Source organism: Bufo bufo, chromosome 11 (assembly GCF_905171765.1).
Source record: "Bufo bufo chromosome 11, aBufBuf1.1, whole genome shotgun sequence".
Taxonomy (NCBI): domain Eukaryota; kingdom Metazoa; phylum Chordata; class Amphibia; order Anura; family Bufonidae; genus Bufo; species Bufo bufo.
Genome location: NC_053399.1, coordinates 13,178,158 through 13,199,536, shown reverse-complemented (window position 1 = coordinate 13,199,536; position 21,379 = coordinate 13,178,158). Strand labels below are relative to the sequence as shown.

Here is a 21,379-nt window from a genome sequence, read left to right as displayed (position 1 = left end):
CTACATCACTTACAGGGACAGAAAGGAAGGCAGTATCAGACAGTATCATACCTCCACATTATGCGGTCTTATTTTTGTCGGTAATGCTTTAAAGGAGAAAGAGTTAATCCAAATCTGGCCTCAATGTGGGCATTTCTACAAGGTTTTGTGGTGGGGCTAATAAAAACTGAGCATGGTGATGGTGATCACCTTACTAGGCAAGCCACTGCCAAACAGTGCACAGTGCGTGCCATACAGAGCCCACATAGGGCACCACCTATGCATACAAAATGAAAGAAAGCAAGGGGCACATCCGTGCAGGACGTAATTTGCAGCAGCAAAATCCACAACAAAATATGTGAGTTACATGCAGATTTTACAGCAGATCTGTGCACTGCAAAGGAGGGAATCCGCAGCATAAACTGACTGCAGACTTAAAACCGCACCACAGGTCAATGTATGCTGTAAATAGTGTGGATTTAATGGATGCAAATCTACAGCATATCAGTGCATGCATCCTTAAAATAGTTATGTCTCTTCAGCAAGTGGCATTTATCTTGTAGAGAAAGTTAATACAAGGCACTTACTAATGTATTGTGATTCTCCATATTGCTTCCTTTGCTGGCGGGAGTCATTTTTCCATCACATTATACACTGCTCGTTTCCATGGTTTTGACCACCCTGTAATCCAGCAGCGGTGGTCATGCTTGCACACTATAGGAGTAGCCGGGATTGTGGGAGTGCACATAGTTTGGTGCTTTTTTCGACCACCAATGCTGGATTACAGGGAGGTCGTAACCATGATGACGAGCCATGTATAATGTGCTGGGAGACATTTTGTCTCTATGGCACTATCTGCCCTAATAGTGATACAGTGCCCACATAGAGCACGATAGTGCCCTCCTATTCACAGAAAAATAGCGCATTTGTACCCATATAGTACCTACCTAGGTGCATAGAAAGTGCCATACTTTGGCTCTATGTCGGCACTGTATGACTGTGGCCAAAGTACTGTAGGTTTTCACTTTAGGTAGGTACTGTATGGCACCATAAGCAAGACATACACCATTTATCTGTGCATAACATGGCGCTATCTGAGCACTGTATGACCGTGGGAAGACCTGGGCATACTATGCTCAGATAAGTTGTGTATTTAGTGTCTACAGTGCCCACAAAGTGCCATATCATACCTACCTAGAGCTAAAACGTGGGCAGAAAGTGCCATACTTTGCCTATAATTATACTCTGTCTACACAAGTATGGCGCTTTCCGAGTATGGGTTCTATATGGCACTATGTGGGCACGACAGGCACTAAATGCGCCATTTATCTGTGGATAGTATGGCACTATCTGCCCACAATCATACAGTGCCCACATAGAACCAAATATCGCCGTACCCAAACTATTATATGGCAGTGCCCAGAGCGCCATATGTTGACTATGTGGGCAGATAGTGCCCTACTATGCCCAGATAAATAGTGCCCTTAGTGACTGCAGTGCCACACTGTACCCACCTAGAGCCAATCTGTGCACAGAAAGTGCCATACTTTGTCCACAGTGACAAAGTGCCCTTTCTGTGCACAGTCTGGCTCCAGGTAGGTATTCTACTACACGTGGGGGCAATCTGTCTTTAGGTGAACACTGTACGACATGCTGGCCATTCTAGCGTGCACCAGGGATCTCAGCAATGTATGGACTGTGTGCCCTGCATGTGGGTACTGCATGGCGCTCTCTGGGCAACGTGTAGAAGATATCTGGACATTATATGGCGATGTGGCAGTATGCACATGAAAACATGGATGAATGGAGAGGCAGCAGGCATGCTTGGTTTCTGCTCCATTCATGTGGGGGGATGCAGGGCCCCTGTTATTGTGACAGCTGAGGTCCCAGCGTTCGGGCCCCCACTGATCAGACACTTCTATCCTATGGATAGGAGACCAGGTTGAAATGTGGGACAACCTGTGACTTCACAGTGGATTACCCATGTTATAGCGGCCATATAGACCCCCGATGCCTGGAGCAATGTCCTACATTACCGAGGATAAACAGCCGCCACCCCCAGGTTATGTTTAGCAGGCATGCTAATAGCTGCAGCGCCCGGTTTATAGCAGGGAATGTGGCGTCTCCGTGATCTGCGCCACACTCTGCTGCTGCTGCTTTCCATTTTGCTCATGCTGAGCGGAGAAAACAGCTCTGTACAGATGAAAGCGTCTCCGCTCAGGAATGCCTTGTTCTGAGATGTCACCGAGAGGCGGCTGCTGGGACGGTTCACGAAACCTCTGATGTGAAGACTGATTGCAGACAACTTCTATGGTTCTTTCATCAGCCTCGTGCTTGCTGACAATATGGAAGCATTTAGTTTGATGTATCCAGACAGGCGGCGGACAGATGTTCTACTTAAAGGGCAACGCCCCCGGACCCCTTCATGTACAACAGGCACAAGTACAGGACGTTACAGCATATCCGAGCTCTGGGTCAGCTGGGTGTGATCAGTAAGGTTTCTATTCTCTTAAAGGCTATGGACACCTTCGGGGCAATTTTTTTTTTTAGGATTGCATTTTACTCATTTTGGGCTAAAAATAATTTTTTCAGTTGGTCTTCATTTAAAAATGTAATCAGTTTTTGTGATACATAGGGTTAAAAATCAGTCTGCAAATCCCTCCTGAGTTCGGCCAGCTAACGGGCTCATGTGAAGCTCTTATCTCTGATCTCCTGACAGCTCATGAACACTCATTTAAGCCATATTCTTAGGCCTCATGCACACGACCGTTGTTGTGTTCCGTTCCGCAAAATGGGGTTCCGTTGTTCCGTGATCCGTTTCAAGAAATGTGTCTTCCTTGATTTTTGGAGGCTCACCAGACATGAAAAGTGAGAAAAAAATCTAAGTCAAGGTTGCCTTGCAAATGATAGGAAAAAAAACGGACACGGATCACAGACGCGAATGACAATCTTGTGTGGCTCTGTGTTCTTTCACGGACCCATTGACTTGAATGGGTCCGCGAACCGTTGTCCGTGAAAAAAATAGGACAGGTCATATTTTTTTCACGGACTGGAAACACGGATCACGGACGCGGATGACAAACGGTGCATTATCCGAGTTTTCAACGGACCCATTGAAAGTCAATGGGTCCGCAGAAAATCACGGAACAACGGACACGGAACACAACAACGGTCGTGTGCATGAGGCCTTAGTGGTTTGATCAAAGTTTAGCTTAGTGAGTGTTTAAGGTCAGAGATAAGGCTTCACATGAGCCATCAGCTGACGGAACTTAGGAGGGACAGTCTGCCAATAGATTGATTTTTAACCCCATGTATCACAAAAACTGCTAAAAATGTTTAATAAAGACCAACTGAAAAAATTATTTTTAGCCCAAAATAAGTAAAATGCGACCATACAAAAATTGCCCCGAAGGTTTCCATAGCCTTTAGATATTGAAAAGGGTGAGGAATAGATACAATGTATATAATAAATACCCATCATATTAAGATCGAGGAGCTATTCTAGTCAGGTATTTAGGACACATCCACAGGATATTTCATAGTCTTGAGTCACACCTCTGGGGATCTGCAAAACACAACGGGGGTCTCCCGGCCGCACATTCAGGGCTTTCTCCATTAACCTCTTAGTGAGTCAGCGCACTCAGCTCTTCTCAGAAACCCTATAGAAGTGAATGTAGAGAGATGTGGACGAGTGACCAACTCTCCATTCAAGGAGGGCTCCATTTCGGAGGTGGGTGCTGCTCCCAGAGGTGTAGATACAGTACACCATACATGTCTATGAACACCTTTTAAACCTATTTCTTTTACAACTGGAGACTCACTTTAATCCCTTCAGGATGCAGTTTTTTTTTTTTTTTTTTTCTTGCACGCCAAGATCAATGACATTTTTATTTTTCCCGCTGAAGAAGCGGTGTGTTTTTTTGGGGGGGGGGGACAAGTTATAGTTTGTATTGGTACTGTCTCAGACTACATAAAGCTTTTTGATCTCATTTTATTCCAGTTTTGTGCGGTTGCGGGGATACCAATTATATGTAATTAAAGGGGCGTTCTCATTACAGATCTTTATGGCATATCCACACCTCTGGGACCTGCAAGTAAACAGAGGTTGCCACATCGAATGGAGCGGTGTTCAGACATATGCAACTCTGTCCATTCATTTCTCTTGTTTCATAGCAAAAAAAATTATTGTGGAAAGTTCTCTTTTTTTTTTTTTTTTTACATTTTATTTAGGGGTCAATGCGATCACACTGATAAAGTACACTGAAATAATCCCTTATTAAGCTCCATCTAACAGGTGGCAGGCCTATCGTAGGCCCCATGCTCAATCATGTTGCGGAGCACCAATGGTGTGTCAGAGGGAGGCCTCTAACATTGGCTAGATGTTAGAGCTGATACTCACTGCGGATGGTGCATACTCAGATGCGCGGTACAACTACGATGGGTCACATTAAGGATCTCCCTGTCCATGCTGTAAATAAATGGTGCAGGGCAGAAATGAGTAAAAAAGGGTTGACTCTTGAAGATAGCAACCTCGGTACATATGGCTATAGACATCACACAGGAGGGTCTCATGCCTCCCTCGATGAGCCAGGGTGGAGATCCGCCATGTAGCACTACATTTCCCGATGCCTGGATATCCCCCATAAAGAAATCAGATGTTTTTTCGGGTGTCTCTGGAGGTTCCCAGGTGACGAGTGTTGCCCCTACTTCAGAGCCAGAGCAGAGAACCAAATCAGTCTTATCTGGCCCCACCATGCATCACATAGACCCCCATTCATGTGCATGGCCACCATGTCATTCATGGGCAGACGCAGCTGCGATAACATCTCAATGCCGGGGATTACAGAAACCAGACCAGCACCAACCAGCTGACAGTTTCCACTTAGTGGCCATCTTCATTAGACAAGCCTTTGAAATGTATGTTTTTCTATCTGGTTATGACTATTAGCCCAAAAGTTGGGTCTGGAGTTGGTTCTTGGCTTTACCCCATGGGGTAAGGATAGACTGAAGCAAGGACTAAACTGGTAAAGCAGCAGTTCTCTTCACCCTGGCTCCCTATAGCGGTGGAGTAGCTTTCCGAAGGATCTGATCCCCGCTCCCCGCCCGCCATCGACTTGATTTGGCAGCAAAAATAATGCTGCAGACGGCACTAATAATCTTGCCCCCAAAAATACCACAATCCTGATGGAACCTGTGACCAGAAATGTAAACAGATCCCAAGTGGTAGTCACGGAGCAATTAAGAGCCGAGTGACGGTGACGAGCCGAGTGGCTTTAATATAGGTCTATAATAAAGGACACCGCCGGCGTATACTTCTGCTGTTAGACACGATACATTCGCTCTGCCGCTCCCCTGGTGCCTGCAAATAATTAAATGGACACTTATTGATTGTGCGGTAATTGGAGGTCAGTGGTTTCGCCTCGTGGCTCCGAGCTATGGGGTTACCAGTAAGACGTTCACTTCAAGGTCAAGTATCTACCGTACTTAGTATTATCAGAAATATCCGTGAAGCTCCTTCTTCCATACTGAATGTTACTGAGTATATGGTTATTTACCCTCTGCATCGTGCATAAGAGAGGATGCTGGTGATTTAAAGGGGGATCCAACCTAAAATGACACGGTCAGAATATTAGCGGACTGTGGCGCTCTGTAACGCACCAAAAGTGAAGCCAATTACTTGAAGAGGGCTGAAGTACAGAAGACACACACGCATTAATGTCCGTATATCTTGAGTGTCCCCATAATAGGGTAAGACACAGGGCCTCTATAAATGACAGCTACTGCCCCACATTGTGCACGCTGTAATTCCGCATAAAGGGCAGCCTGAAAGTTCCCAAAAGTGCCAGCTAGTGACCCCATAAGTTTCATCCACAGCACCCTCATAATGCACAGGAGAGAGAGGGCTTCTTGGGGGAGTCATGGTGGTGGAGGACCATACAAGGCCCCATGCACACGACTGTATGTGTTTTGTGGGCTGCAGATTGCAGATCCGCAAAATGTGAATACCGTATGGGACTGTAAGATCGCAGTCTGTGTCAGTCCCATAGAAGTGAATGGCGTGGTGGACCGCCACGTAGACTACTGCTCAACTCAAAAGAGGAGGCTCGGGCCCCTCTGTTCTCGGAATGGCTGGGGGTCCTAGTGGCTGACCCCCACAATCCAATATTTATCATCTATCCTGTATATTCTGCAGAACAACCAACTCATGGCAGGTTTTCTGAATGTTTCTGCTCACTGACAGCAAGCAGAGATCTAGCAAAATTGAGAAGGACTTCAATATAAATTACATGACATCAAAATGATTGGAAAGAAAACTTTTCATGTGGCATGCATAAAAACCAAAATGATGGCAGCACGGCACAGATCTGAACGTCTACGCCAACCTCCCACATCTGATAATCCAGCACCTACCGGCTGTCAATGCCGGATTAAAGGAATTTTATTATTTAGTATTTCATAAAAATCCTTTTCAAAATCCCACAAGTAAATCGTTGCCAACCACACGACGAATGCTGGAGCTGGCATTTTGTAGATGTGGCTCGGGCGGCGGTGAATTAACTCCCTGTCCTGTACTTGGTAGATTTTAATGGCAGATTTAATGACTGTGACAGATGGGAGGGCAGGAGATAATAAGGTCAAAAATGTTGCTCAGAGGGGTTTATTGCGGTCTCATGAGCAGAAACAATTACAGCGCGCGATTTAACCCCGACGCGGGAGAATTCGGTAACAGGCCCTAATGTGCACACACGGTTACTATGGAAACTAAGGCTCTGGTAGTCGCCGGATCTTGTTTTTACGATTTACATTCGCTGCACTGTAAATACATCAATACTTGAGGTATATATCATCCCATAGGCGGCCATGGCACAGTGCCTTGTTGGTGCCCACAGGGGCGCATGCATCAGTGCTCAGCAGTGGACGAGGCTGAAATGCCAGAACGCAGGGCAGGAAGAGTTGTCATGGGGACAAGTGCAAGCACAGGGCCGACTTCTTTCAGGAATACTTAAAGGGGTTGTCCAACGAAAAATATTCTATACTTTTGTGATTACATGTAATAAAAAATTCTGTAAAGCCACTGAGTTATTCAATAAAATGTATCTGTATAGCGCCACCTGCTGTTTGTTTTTTTCTTATTTCTTTGTCCTGCTCACTGAGATGGCCGCACATGCTCAGTTTAACGCTCCAACTGCCTCCTGAGTTGAGATAGAGGCAGCATGGACACGCCCTCTGAGCTGCAGCAGAAAGGACACGCCCCTGAGCTGCCAGCTTGATATAAATCTAGCAGAGCAATGAATGGGGAGATCTCTGGATCTGTGTGAGGGACAGGGCCGATTCTGTCTTTGGTAGAAAGAGACTGTCATGTCCTATACGATATCTGATTGTCATTTTTTACATTAGTCATGGGATAATACCTTTAAAAGGTAATGCCGTACTGAAGCTGGCAAAATGTCGGTCAAATGAGGCAGTTTCATCAGGCCTGCCGACAATCTAAGGTGTATAGCGGTGTACAGACTTTCCCACAACAGCAGATGCCAGAAAAGAAAGGATCGGACTGCCCAATCCTTTAATTCACAGGGTAGATAAGCTGCCACCAGTGGTGTTCATGGCATACTCCCTATTCACAAGACATGCATGCTCAGCATCCATGCGTATCCGGGGATGTGAAGAATCACCGTCGGGTGAATAAGCATTCGGATGACAGATATCTGTGTACGCCTCACATAAGATATAGAATTATTCTAGATTTGGAGCAAGATACTAGAGAAGAACAGGTGCAGGCCTAAGGCACAGGAAAGGCAGCAGGCTGTGCTCTGCGCTGCAGCATTCACTGGCAATGTACAAACTCAGTCCACTGGAAGGAGATTGTGTGCCAGCTACAAGAAGGAGATTCAGTGACACCAGAGGCATACATACTGCTAAAAAGGTTTGATGCCATGCAATGAACCTGGCACATCCTGCCTGATAAATACATTGGTGACAGACATCACGATGGAAGTGAGCAGACAGCATTTCTGCCCCCTCCAAATAACACAACTCACCCTGAAGTAAACCCATGCTGTTTTTCATCTTTCAATCCATGGGATTTTAGATGGTCCACAATCCTCTCCTTAAGTATGGTTTCCATTAATTTCCCCACTATTGATGTCAGGCTTACTGGCCTATAGTTGCCCGATTCCTCCCTACTACCTTTCTTGTGAATGGGCACAACATTTGCTAATTTCCAATCTTCTGGCACGACTCCTGTTGCCAGTGATTGGTTAAATAAATCTGTTAATGGTTTTGCTAGTTCACCGCTGAGCCCTTTTAATAGCTTTGGGTGTATCCCATCAGGCCCCTGTGACTTATTTGTATTAATTTTAGACAGTTGACTTAGAACCTCTTCCTCTGTAAAGACACATGCATCAAAAGATTCATTAGTCTTCTTTCCTAACTGAGGTCCTTTCCCTTCACAGAAGTATTCATTGAGGCAGTCAGCTAGTTCTTTATCTTCTTCCATATACCTTCCTTCTTTTGTTTTTAATTTGGTAATTCCTTGTTTTAGTTTCCTTTTTTCATTTATGTATCTGAAGAATGCCTTATCGCCTTTTTTTACTGACTGAGCTAATTTCTCTTCTGCCTGTGCTTTAGAAGCTCTTATAACTTGTTTGGCCTCTCTCTGCCTAATCTTATAAATTTGCCTGTCATCCTCGTTTTTTTTATTTATAATTCCTAAATGCTATCTTTTTGTTTTTAATGATTTTGGCCACTTCTGCTGAGTACCACAGTGGTCTCTTCCTTTTTCTGACAAGCCTAATGCAATTTTCTGTTGCCTTCAAGAGTGACCCTTTTAAGCAGTCCCATTTCTCCTGGACTCCATTGAAACTGTTCCAATCTGATAGGGACTCGTATGACACTAATCTAATTTTAGAAAAGTCAGTTTTTCTAAAATCTAAAACTTTTGTTTTTGTGTGGTGTGACTCAGTCACTGTACTCATAGTAAACCACACTGACTGGTGATCACTAGATCCTAAGCTTTCCCCTATAGTAATATCAGATACCAAATTCCCATTTGTGAATACTAAATCTAAAATGGCCTCCTTCCGGGTTGGCTCCTCAACTACTTGCTGTAGAGATAATCCCAGTAGGGAATTTAGAATATCTGTACTCCTGGTAGAACTAGCTATTTTGGTTTTCCAGTTTACATCAGGAAGATCACTATGTGCTCTCCGCATCCGCATTTCCGGAGCGCTGCCCCGATCCTCTGGTCTGCAGCACCGGAAAAAAATAGAACATGTTCGATTCTTGTCCACAATTGCGGACAAGAACAGGCAGTTCTATGGGGGTGCAGGCCAGGTGTATTGCGGATCCGCAATGCACTACGGACGTGTGAATGGACCCTAAACGCTGCCCCCCCCCCTGACATGTTTCGCCGGTGCCCGATTCCCCTGAGGACGCCGTTTTTGTCGGGGAGCAGCGTTTAGTTGCCGTTTTTAGAGAATGCAGTAGGAGCACAGTTAGGCAGGTAGAAATAAATATGCAGATTATATTCTGGTAGTTAGATCTGGTGTATGCGCGCAATACACCAGTATATATAACCAAGAGAGATCAACCACGTCACTGCGGAGGCCGTAGGCAGTAGACATATAGTTTCCTAATATATACGCTGATAATACTGAGAACTATACTGCAGCATTTTAAAATATTACTCTCATACCTCAAGTGAGATTCTAATAAATGTGGTAGAATAAAAGTTAAGTGAGTAGAAAATAGGGCGATATCTAGTCTATTAGGGCCATGTGTAAATGAGATATAATTTGATAAAATACACCCATCCTCCACTAAGAGGGTCATTTGGTATTGGTTCTCAATCTGGAGGGGCCCCGTGTGCCCCCAGTCCCACTCTACCTTCTACATTAGAGGGACTGCAAAAATATTCACCACCAAATCAAGCATGACTTCAACGTGCGAGGGCTTCATTCGCGTTTGTCAAGCCAACGTTACGGTAATTATGCTCCAGTTCCCCATAATTAATCAGAATTATTTCTGCCTTGCATAATTTGGAGATGGAAATTCAGCTCAGGACAGTGGCCAAACATTGTGCACAAACATCATGGGAAACAAAGGCGAGCTCTCACTAGACGGCTGGCAGGGCCAATTACGTAGGGAGAGGCGGGCGGGAGGGGGGCATTTTGCATGGCAAACAGGTGGCAGCTGATTCGCTGACGGGTTACGAACTAACATTGCCGTCAAGTCATATGGACATCTGGCAAACCAAAGGTTAAAAACAATCGAAAAATACAATAACTGAAGGCGATGCCACATGTATATATATTTAATGGGGCATTTACTGGAGGTCCAATGGCCATAAACCGATCACGTAGGCGCAGCCATTTACCCCAACTTCTCATATGACTTATAATGGGGGGGGGTTGGATGGCTCTGGACGGTTCAGAGAGGAGCACTTGGGCCATCTTAAAGGGGGATGGATCACAAACAATATGACCAATCCACAGGATAGGTGAGAAATGTATGATCACTATATGTCCGACCACTGGGACCCCAGTGATCACGGGACTGTGGAGTCCAGGCTCTGCTATCTCTGTCCCACAGAAGTGAATGGAGGAGACGGTGGTCACATGCACTACCGTTCCACTCACCCTCCGTTCTCGTAATCGCTAGGGGTCACGCTGGGTGGACCCTCGGCGATCATACCTTTATCACCCATCCTGCGCACAGATGACTGTTGTTCGTGGACCAACCTCTTTGAAGGGCACCCTTCGCGTCTACTTTATTACAGCCTCTTCTCGGGGGTCATCGGAGTAGAGGACCTTGTCTCAGCGCCAGGTTCCTTCACTACTTAACCCTTCACCACAATCAGCACTGACTAGTGTTCTCTAAGCTGCTACAAAATACATTAGGGAATTAGAGCAGTTTCATATTAAAACCTGCATCAAGAATCAAGACGACAGAAGGAACAGAATAATGGGGAAAAAATGCTAAAAGTTTTCATTAAAAAAATAAAATAAATCATTAGCACAGTGGTTACCATGGCAACCCCTCTGAAGCTACAATTTACCAATTTGCATATATTATACAGAGAAGCGTTTCTGTCGACCATTCCAACGGAACGCTCGCTCCGTACAGTATTGTAACAAAGTTTTATGCAAATCGATTTCAGATGTTTAATCCGAAGTTTATTCGCTCAAACATAACTATTCTGGTCCAGCTTTTCTTGTAACTCTGTATTGTGCAGTTCCTCTGTTACTCTTCATGGAAATCTATGACTAAATAGGTGACTGGGTTCCATCATTCTCCTTGCAAGCTTGTGTAGGGACAAGCCCGATTGAGAAGGGGAATGGTAACACACAGTAGTCGATTTATCTCATACATTATGAATAGGGATGAGCGAATTGACTTCGGATGAAACATCCAAAGTCGATTCGCATAAAACTTTGTTTCAATATTGTACAGAGCGAGCGCTCCATACAGTATTGAAACGAAGTTTTATGCGAATCGACTTCAGACGTTTCATCCGAAGTCGATTCGCTCATCCCTAATTATGAACAGGAGGGGAAGGGGCTACTGCTGCAACCAGTTGTCTTAAAGGCAGGGACATGTTTGATCAGAGTTTCGGAGGCAATTTGTGTTTACGATTGCATTTTACTAATTTGTGGCTGAAAATCATACTTTCAATTGGCCTTTATTAAAAATATTCAGCCATTCTGTTACAAAAAGTTTACTGTTTTTCTAGCTGTGTGACTGGTACTTTCAGTTTCTCTTTGTGCCTGACATCTAATAAACCTCATCTCAAAACTACTAAGAGGTCATAAACACTTATTTAAGTCAGTAACATAAGAACTGAGTGCTTATAATTTCAGAGAGCAGAGATAAGGAGCCCGTCAGCTCCTAAACTGACGGGGGGGGGGGGGGGGAGGGGGAATGAAAATCCACAGGCTGCTAAGCATCTCAGAAACAAGAAAAGACCGACTGAAAAAAAGAATTTTAGCTCAAAATAAGTAAAGCCTACAGGAGCAATGGCTCTCCACTGGCCAGTGAAATATATAAAGAAATCTCTGTGTCCCAGGAACTCAGCCTTGTCCCCCCTCCTGCTCCTCACTGACCGGTCTCTGGCTGCGAGAAAAGTGGAGGCAGCAGCAGAAGCCTCCCCCCTCCACTCTGGGGGAGGGGAGGACAAAAAGATCGTTAAGCCCTGCTCCTTTCCTAAACCCCATCCCTAAGTTGGTCTGCAGTAACATGTAGCACTTGGCAGGTACCATACCTTACCCATCCGTATGTCGTGGGCCGTTATCGCAGGAGAAAAGCCAGCACATATAAACATATTCGGATCACATGGGTGAAACCGGACGGCGCTAATCTTGCATTCGTTCTTTGCAGTAAACAGGTCTTTCCCTTAAAAAAAAAGGGAAAAAATAATTGATTAACCTACACAAATTCTTTAGTAATTAGCCCATTGTTAAAAGAAGCACATGTGTAAATTAAGGTGCAGGTTTGTGTTTTTGTTTTTTTTCATACCCGTATCTAATTAAGAGCAAATTGCATTCATTCCCTTGCTTTAATGTACAGCACAGAACGTGTGAATGGACTCACTTAATTTCCCTAAGGAAAATAACAGAGATATTAAAGCAAGGGGAGGGGGCACGGTTACCATGCCAACACCGCTTGAGATGTAATTACGTACGGAATTATGAACACGAGTCGGTAGTTTTATACAAAAAGTTTATTAACAAAACCTTTGGTGAAGTGTATGACAGCTGAGGACGACAGCGTCATATAAACCGAGGCGTGCAACTCAGAGGCCGCTGTAATTTGCTAAGTCTTTCCTGCCTAATTACAGCTTGTCTTCGCTCCGACATGTTTTTGATGTCACAATCCCCTTCCTGGCAATTTCTTTAAAGGGAATCTGTCGCCAGGATGTTGGACTATTACCTGCAGTAATATATCAGTAGTCTTGCAGATCAGGAGTCCAGATCCCTATTTTATATATTTTTTTCCTACCCCCCCCCCCCCAGTTCCGCTGCTTTAAAGTTGCGCTGAAATACATTGTTGGGACTGCTGCACATGCGCACAGGAGTCCTCTCCATTATGCTAGCGTAGCACAGCAGTCCAGGCTGTCCTTTTCAGTGCAGTTTTGAGAGCTGACAATGGGGGAACAGGGGGCAGGGTCACGGTCCCTCCCAAGACAGAGGTAAGAAGATCTGAGAGACTGGCGGCACGTGAGGGTATCGGACAGTCTCTCTGTTTTCTCCGCTCAGTGTTGTGTTTGTTAATGACCACACCTCTTGTCTGGTGCAGCTTGTGGTCATTACTGAGGCTCTATTTAGTTCTTACTCACACTGCTTAGCATGCGGTTGATATTTCCTGCTGGAGTTGGTTGAGCTGGTGTGTTGTTCCTTTGGATCTCCTGCTCCTCCATTCTGCTTTAAGCTAAGTGCATTTTGTTTTGCATTTTTGTTGTTCGCTTGTGTGTGCTGTTGTCTAGGCCTCAGGGAGACGCTGGTTCCTTCATCTGGGGAGTAACCAGTAGTCTCATTCCCTGCCACCACTCCTAGGGCCTTCCAGGGTCTCCAGGGCTAAGGTTCCAGTGTATGAGTATTTCCACCTTCAGGGTCTACTCATATTGGCAGGAGTCAGGGAGAGGTCTAGGGATTCCTAGGAGGTCACCATCCATCTCCCTTAGCTTTGAGGCCTAGACTCCGGTCTATTCCTTCTGTGTTATCCCCTCCCCATTACCCGTGACAGGCAGAAGGCAAATAAAAAATAGCAGTCCATGCCTGCAGGACTACTCATGTATTACCACAGATAATAGTCCAGAATCGTGGCGACAGGTTCGCTTTAACTACTTCTACAAATGTGTCTGCCATCTCATGTGCTGAGAGCGGGGGAGGGGCAGCAAAAAAGTATAGAAGGAAACCGAGAAGACTTGCATGTTGACGGGACATCAGCAAAGACTGGAAGCAGTGGATACACCAGCTCAGCGCTGAATCGGAGGTGGCAAAATCTCCCAGCGTGGCCGGACCTGTGGAGGGACACCTACTTACGAGATCCCCACCGTTCGATTCCAGCTCCTTCGCTCTCTCTTACCGCTGCAGACCTCTGGTCTCATCACTCGTCACGTGATCATGGCAACCAATGACTGGCCACAGTGGTGTTCCCCTGTATTTCACATGACCTGAGTGCGGTCAGTCATTGGCTGCAGCAGTCACGTGACCAGTATCAAACTTGAAGGTTGACATGTTGGGACTGGAGTGAGACAGCGGTGGCTGGGGAGCGAAGGAGCTGGCAACCTAGCGGAAGGGATCAGGCTACTAAGTATGAGACCCTCTGCAGGTCCAAGCATGCTGGAGGGAAGGTCTCAATCAAAGGCCTCCAGGGGTGAACAATCCCTTTAATAAATTAAACGAACGCAATAATAAAAAAAAATAATAAAACACAACTGCTGTCTCCAAAAAGGGACTGTCCAGCCTAGAAGACAACCACAATGGACAGAACAAAAGCTGAGTTAACCCCTTAAAGACTGGGCTAATTTTTCGTTTTTCCCACTTTCCAAGAGATATATCAGGGCTTATTTTTTGCAGGACAAGTTATATTTTTTAATGTAACCATTTAATTTACTATATCTTGTACTGAAAAAATAAATAAAAAATCAGGTTTTGATGATGCTTTATGTTGTGTACTGCGCACTAAAAACGACATGAGAAACTTACTCTGCGGGTCGGTACGATTCCGACAATATCAAACGTAAGTAGTTTTTATTATGTAGTTACCACTCTAAAAAAGAATAAAAACCTTTGAGAAAATAAAAATGTTGTCTACTTCGCGATATTCGGACACCAATAACTTTTTAACTTTTCCGTTCACAGAGCTGTCTGAGGGCTAATTTTTTGCAGGGCAAGCTGTAGTTTTTATTGGTACCAATTTATTGATCACTTTTTATTTTTGAGGCAATGTGCCCAAAAAAATAGCAAATCACATATCTTTATTTTTTTTTCTGTTACAGCATTCACTTTGCAGGAAATTTTTTAATACTTTAATAGTTGGGACATTTTCGGATGCGCCAATGCCAATTATGTTTATTTATTTTTATATGTAAAATTGGGAAAAGGGAGTGATTTGTATTTTTAATATTTTTGTGATTTCTTTTTTTAAGAAACTTTTTTTTTTTACATTAACTTTTGGACACCTCGGGGGACTCAAACATGCGATCGTCTGATCCCTTGTACCACAGTCTATGGGATTTTCACAAAATTACTATGACAGGACTGGGAGCCTTCACAAGGCCCTAGGTCTTCATAGCATCCGCTTGGAGACAATCATAATCAGACAGAAGACGCCCCTAAACCTCTGAGATGCTGTGAGTGGGATGTAGTTACCTTCGCTCCCGATCAGACTGGCATCAGGCGTCTGCTGTGTTATATAGTCTGAAGTCGCCACATATGGAGTGGGATCAGCTCGTGAGCCCGCCTCATACATCCTCTTAATGCCAATCATGAACATACAGTCCTGATTAAAAGTTTAAGACCACTTGAAAAATGGCAGAAAATCCTATTTAGCATGGCTGGATCTTAACAAGGTTCCAAGTAGAGCTTCAACATGCAACAAGAAGAAATGGGAGGGAGACAAAACATTTTTTGAGCATTCAATTTAATGAAAACAACGAATAAACTGAAACAGGCTGTTTTTCAGCTGATCAAAAGTTTAGGACCACACACACCTCTAAAAAAAAAAAACTAAACCCCCCCAAAACAGAAATCCAACTTTCAAAACATGAGCTCAGTAATGAGTAGCTCCGCTGTTATTGTTTCGGCATGCTTGATGCAAGCGTTTCCATGAGGTGAGTGGGAACATTTCTCCAAGTGGTGAAGACGGCCGCACGAAGGCCATCTACTGTCTGGAACTGTTGTCCATTTTTGTAAACTTCCCTTGCCATCCATCCCCAAAGGTTCTCGATTGGATTTAGATCAGGGGAACACGCAGGATGGGCCAAAAGAGTGATGCCATTCTCCTGGAAGAAGTCCCTTGTCCTGCGGGCATTGTGTACTGTAGCGTTGTCCTGTTGAAAAACCCAGTCGTTACCACACAGACGAGGGCCCTCCGTCATGAGGAATGCTCTCTGCCACATCTGGACATAGCCAGCGGCCGTTTGATGCCCCTGCACTTCCTGAAGCTCCATTGTTCCACTGAAGGAAAAAGCCCCCCAGACCATTATGGCGCCCCCTCCACTGTGGCGCGTAGAGAACATCTCAGGTGGGATCTGCTTGTCATGCCAGTAACGTTGGAGACCATCAGGACCATCAAGGTTACATTTTTTCTTATCAGAGAATAAAACTTTCTTCCACCTTTGAATGTCCCATGTTTGGTGCTCTCTTGCAAAGTCCAAACGAGCAGTTCTGTGGCGTTCAAGGAGACGAGGTCTTTGAAGACGTTTTTTGTTTTTAAAGCCCTTCAGTCTCAGATGCCGTCTGATGGTTATGGGGCTGCTCAAGGATCGTCCAGTGTCTTGACGGACAGCCAATTGGATCCTCTGGCTCAGTGCTGGGGAAATTTTTTGGGGTCTTCCACTTGACTTTTTTGTACTATAACCCTCAGGATCATTTAAGAAATTCCAAATGACTGTCTTCCTGCGTCCCACCTCAGCAGTGATGGCGCGCTGTGAGAGACCCTGCTTATGCAGTTCAACAACCCGACCACGTTCAAAAAGGGAGAGATTTTTTGCCTTTGCCATCACAACGTGTGACTACCTGACAGAAAATGACAATGAATCCACATCTTTGCACAGATTTGGCCTTTTAAAGGCATGTGGTCCTAAAATTTGGATCAGCTGAAAAACAGCCTGTTTCAGTTTAATCGTTATTTTCAATTAATTGAATGCCCAAAAAATGTTTTGTCTCACTCCCATTTCTTCTTGTTGCATGTTGAAGCTCTACTTGGAACCTTGTTAAGATCCAATAATGTAAAATATGATTTTTTGCCATTTTTCAAGTGGTCTTAAACTTTTGATCAGGACTGTATATATGATTCTGTGTTAAGGGGTTAAAATAATAAATAAATAAAATTTTTAAAAAAATGACCTCTCCTTGTCCTGCAGATCGAAGACGCTTTCAGTCCCTGTAGGACCGGGAGTGGTTTGGTCTCGTGAACACTGTGGCCAATCACTGGCCTCAGCAGTCACGTGTCACTAGCAGTGATTTGCCATTCAAGCACAGGCGACTGCTGAGGCAAGTAATTGGCTGCAGCAGTCACAGGACAAAGCCACTTCTAGTTCAGTACAGACCGAGAGCAGCCAGGAACATGTCAGCGCTGCAGGAACAGTGGGGCTGTGGACAGCTGAGGTGTTTTTTTTTTTTTTTTTAAACTGGGTACTAGTTTTGTACATTGGGATTTTCGCCTTCTAGGTTGGACAACACCTTTAAAGGGGTTGTCCACGCATTTATAAGTGAAGGCCTATTCTCAAAACAGTCCATCACTATCTGATCGGCAGGAGATCAGCTGGTCACTGCTGCCCTGCTCTAATTCACTTTAACACAGCAAGGCCGTGCTCAAACATGCGCTGTGAACTCCATCAGTCTGTTTTGGCAGAGGAATAGACTGCCGGAGTTCACTGTATCCAGCATAGCCGGATACCCCCGCACAACTCTGCATCCCCATTAACTTTGGGCAAATATGCCGGCTTTTTGCTACGTGTAGTATTTTTTTGCCCGGCTGAAAGTCGCCATATATGCCAGATACAAAAACCGGATCAGAATGCTGGAGTTCACAACGCAGACGTGAACCCAGCCCAAAATGGTTTTGTTTAATGGAAGATGACTCACTAGCAGTATTTTATCTGCAGAAGGATGCTTTAGTTTGTGCTGTGACTTCCTGCTGAGAGAGGGAATGAAGAGCTGCTCTTCCTTTACAGTCTGAACACAGATCTGTTTGAATGCCAGAGAAAGTGAAATATTTGCAAAAACTAACACATTGCATATTTAAAATTTAAGGGTTTTATGTACAAAAAAAGACTGCAAGTACTGCATAATGCCGCGTACGACATGTTTTCCAGCTGCTGACATCAATGTTACCGGCACATTCTAATGTCTTATGTTTTAAAGCCATGTCAAGCGCTATAGTGACATAGAAAGTAACAAATTGTATCTGACATAGTAATTAGCTTACCGGTGTTGCTACGTAGTAAAGCAAGGCGCCGAAATGGGAAAGGTAATTGTGTGCATAAAAGAGATCACAGGCAATGAGAAGTCACTGTAACGTTGCCTCGGCGTTAAATTAAAAGAACATCAAAGTTTAAATAAATAAATCAGTGATCTGAAAAATTTTTCCCCGGTCAGATGGATGAGGGTAAAAACCCACAACTGACATTTTCAGAGACAAGCGGTTTTGTCAATCAGCTTTATCCAAATGCTTAATGGTGTAAAGACGTTGAGTTACATTCACAGATTCTGCTTGTGTGTGTCAGTTTTTACTTCTATTTTATCATTATATTCAGGAACCCCGCCATTGAGCAGAAGGAGTTTGTCTCATCAAGAAACTCCATTCAGTGTCGGTGAGGTATTATCAAATCCCATTAAACTGACCTGTTTCTACATCTGTTAAATGCAGGAGGGAGTCAAAGCCCCCTGTGAGGATCCTCCTGCCGCAGAGTGACCACTGCGCATCACGTACGGCACCTCGGTGGCATGAGACCGTGCATAGAGGTTTACCAGAGTCCACTGCATCCCACACCTAAAAAAAAACAAGGAAAAAGAAAATCAACACAAAACAGAAACAAACCCTTAAAAGGATTTTCCAAGACTTTCTAACTGATGACCTATATAACTACTATAATACTGCTCCTATGTACAAGAATATAACTACTATAATACTGCTCCTATGTACAAGAATATAACTACTATAATACTGCTCCTATGTACAAGAATATAACTACTATAATACTGCCTCCTATGTACAAGAATATAACTACTATAATACTGCCTCCTATGTACAAGAATATAACTACTATAATACTGCCTCCTATGTACAAGAATATAACTACTATAATACTGCTCCTATGTACAAGAATATAACTACTATAATACTGCTCCTATGTACAAGGATATAACTACTATAATACTGCCTCCTATGTACAAGAATATAACTACTATAATACTGCCTCTTATGTACAAGAATATAACTACTATAATACTGCTCCTATGTACAAGAATATAACTACTATAATACTGCATCCTATGTACAAGAATATAACTACTATAATACTGCTCCTATGTACAAGAATATATCTACTATAATACTGCCTCCTATGTACAAGAATATAACTACTATAATACTGCTCCTATGTACAAGAATATAACTACTATAATACTGCTCCTATGTACAAGAATATAACTACTATAATACTGCTCCTATGTACAGGAATATAACTACTATAATACTGCTCCTATGTACAAGAATATAACTACTATAATACTGCCTCCTATGTACAAGAATATAACTACTATACTACTGTTCCTATGTACAAGAATATATCTACTATAATACTGCTCCTATGTTCAAGAATAGAACTACTATAATACTGCTCCTATGTACAAGAATAGAACTACTATAATACTGCTCCTATGTACAAGAATATAACTACTATAATACTGCTACTATGTTCAAGAATATAACTACTATAATACTGCTTTTATGTACAAGAATATAACTACTATAATACTGCTCCTATGTACAGGAATATAACTACTATAATACTGCTCCTATGTACAAGGATATAACTACTATAATACTGCCTCCTATATACAAGAATATAACTACTATAATACTGCTCCTATATACAAGAATATAACTACTATAATACTGCTCCTATGTACAAGAATATAACTACTATAATACTGCCTCCTATGTACAGGAATATAACTACTATAATACTGCTCCTATGTTCAAGAATAGAACTACTATAATACTGCCTCCTATGTACAAGAATATAACTACTATAATACTGCTCCTATGTACAAGAATATAACTACTATAATACTGCTCCTATGTACAAGAATATAACTACTATAATACTGCTCCTATGTACAAGAATATAACTACTATAATACTGCCTCCTATGTACAAGAATATAACTACTATAATACTGCCTCCTATGTACAAGAATATAACTACTATAATACTGCTCCTATGTACAAGAATATAACTACTATAATACTGCCTCCTATATACAAGTATATAACTACTATAATACTGCCTCCTATGTACAAGAATATAACTACTATAATACTGCCTCCTATATACAAGTATATAACTACTATTAATACTGCCTCCTATGGACACAATGATGGATTTGAACAGGCAGATTTCCACGCGTGGCAGGATTTAACATTACTATGCCTCTCCTGTGGTATAAGGGGGTCCAGTGTGCGCTGAGAGTTTTGATGAGCTGAACAGAAGTTTATTCTCTTTATTCCCCCGCTATCTTGTGCGCGGTGCTGAGCCGCAGCCGTTCTTGCGTGACATAAATAATGTAAACACTTATTTTGTCTCTTCAGCCGTGTGAAGTACAGAGTGTTCTGCAAGACAATAAAAATTCTTAACAGACTTAAATTAAATTATAAGGCGCTCCGCTCGGAGGGGACGCTGCTAGAATATCAACGCTCCGTCTCCCACTTCCTCCGAGCAGAGGAATACGGCGCAGGGTCCGACTCGCAGATCCATGACAGCTTGACAGTTTTGTGAACTATTTTCCCGCATCAAAACTAATTGAAACACCGAAGGATTCCCACAAATTGCCATCTCTTCTGAAGGCCCGCAGCAGCGGACGGCGGATCCTTTGTACATATGCGATCAAATCCACCCAGCAAAATCCAGGACGTGTCGCTCCACGTGTGCACGCCAATCTTTAGTGAGAGTCTTCTGATTTAAAAAAAAAAAAAACTTTTCAAAAATTGTACTTCTTTACAGTGTGCTAAGCATCTTATACTCCGGTCACATCCAAAGCTGCATTCAGAATACTGCAGGATTTCTTTCAAATCTCTGGCCTGAGGACCACATCCCCTACTGGTTCAGTGTCTGCACAGATAATGCTCTTCTGCGGTTACCTTGTAGGATTTTGATATCCTTTATTTTAAAAAAAAATTAAGCTAATTGCCGCATGCGCAGGTAAAAAGACAGCGCAGCTAATTAGCATATTCATATCTGGGCTACTAATGAGCCCCTTAAAAAACGGAGCCTTCCAAATACCCCCAACATAAAAGATGTATCAGCAGCAGCTTGTCTATGGTTTCCATTTCACGGCAGACTTCTTTTCAGCACACGAGTTAAAACAAACAAGAAGCCAAGTAAAGTGGAGATATATTCCAAAGATGATGGATTTGCGGATCATAAAAAGGTGGAGTTCCCCTTTAAATAT

General features: G+C 43.4%; 1 protein-coding gene across 1 annotated transcript in view; it reads right to left on the bottom strand.

Moving 5' to 3' along the window:
• The window catches only part of WDR25 (WD repeat domain 25), an 87,188-nt gene that overhangs the window by 21,175 nt on the left and 44,634 nt on the right, over positions 1-21,379 (bottom strand). The window contains exons 3-4 of the mRNA XM_040412684.1: positions 18,549-18,696; positions 12,239-12,369 (exon numbers count right to left, since the gene is read on the bottom strand). Coding sequence (XP_040268618.1) covers positions 12,239-12,369; positions 18,549-18,696 — 279 coding nt within the window. The remainder of the gene's footprint in view (positions 1-12,238; positions 12,370-18,548; positions 18,697-21,379) is intronic.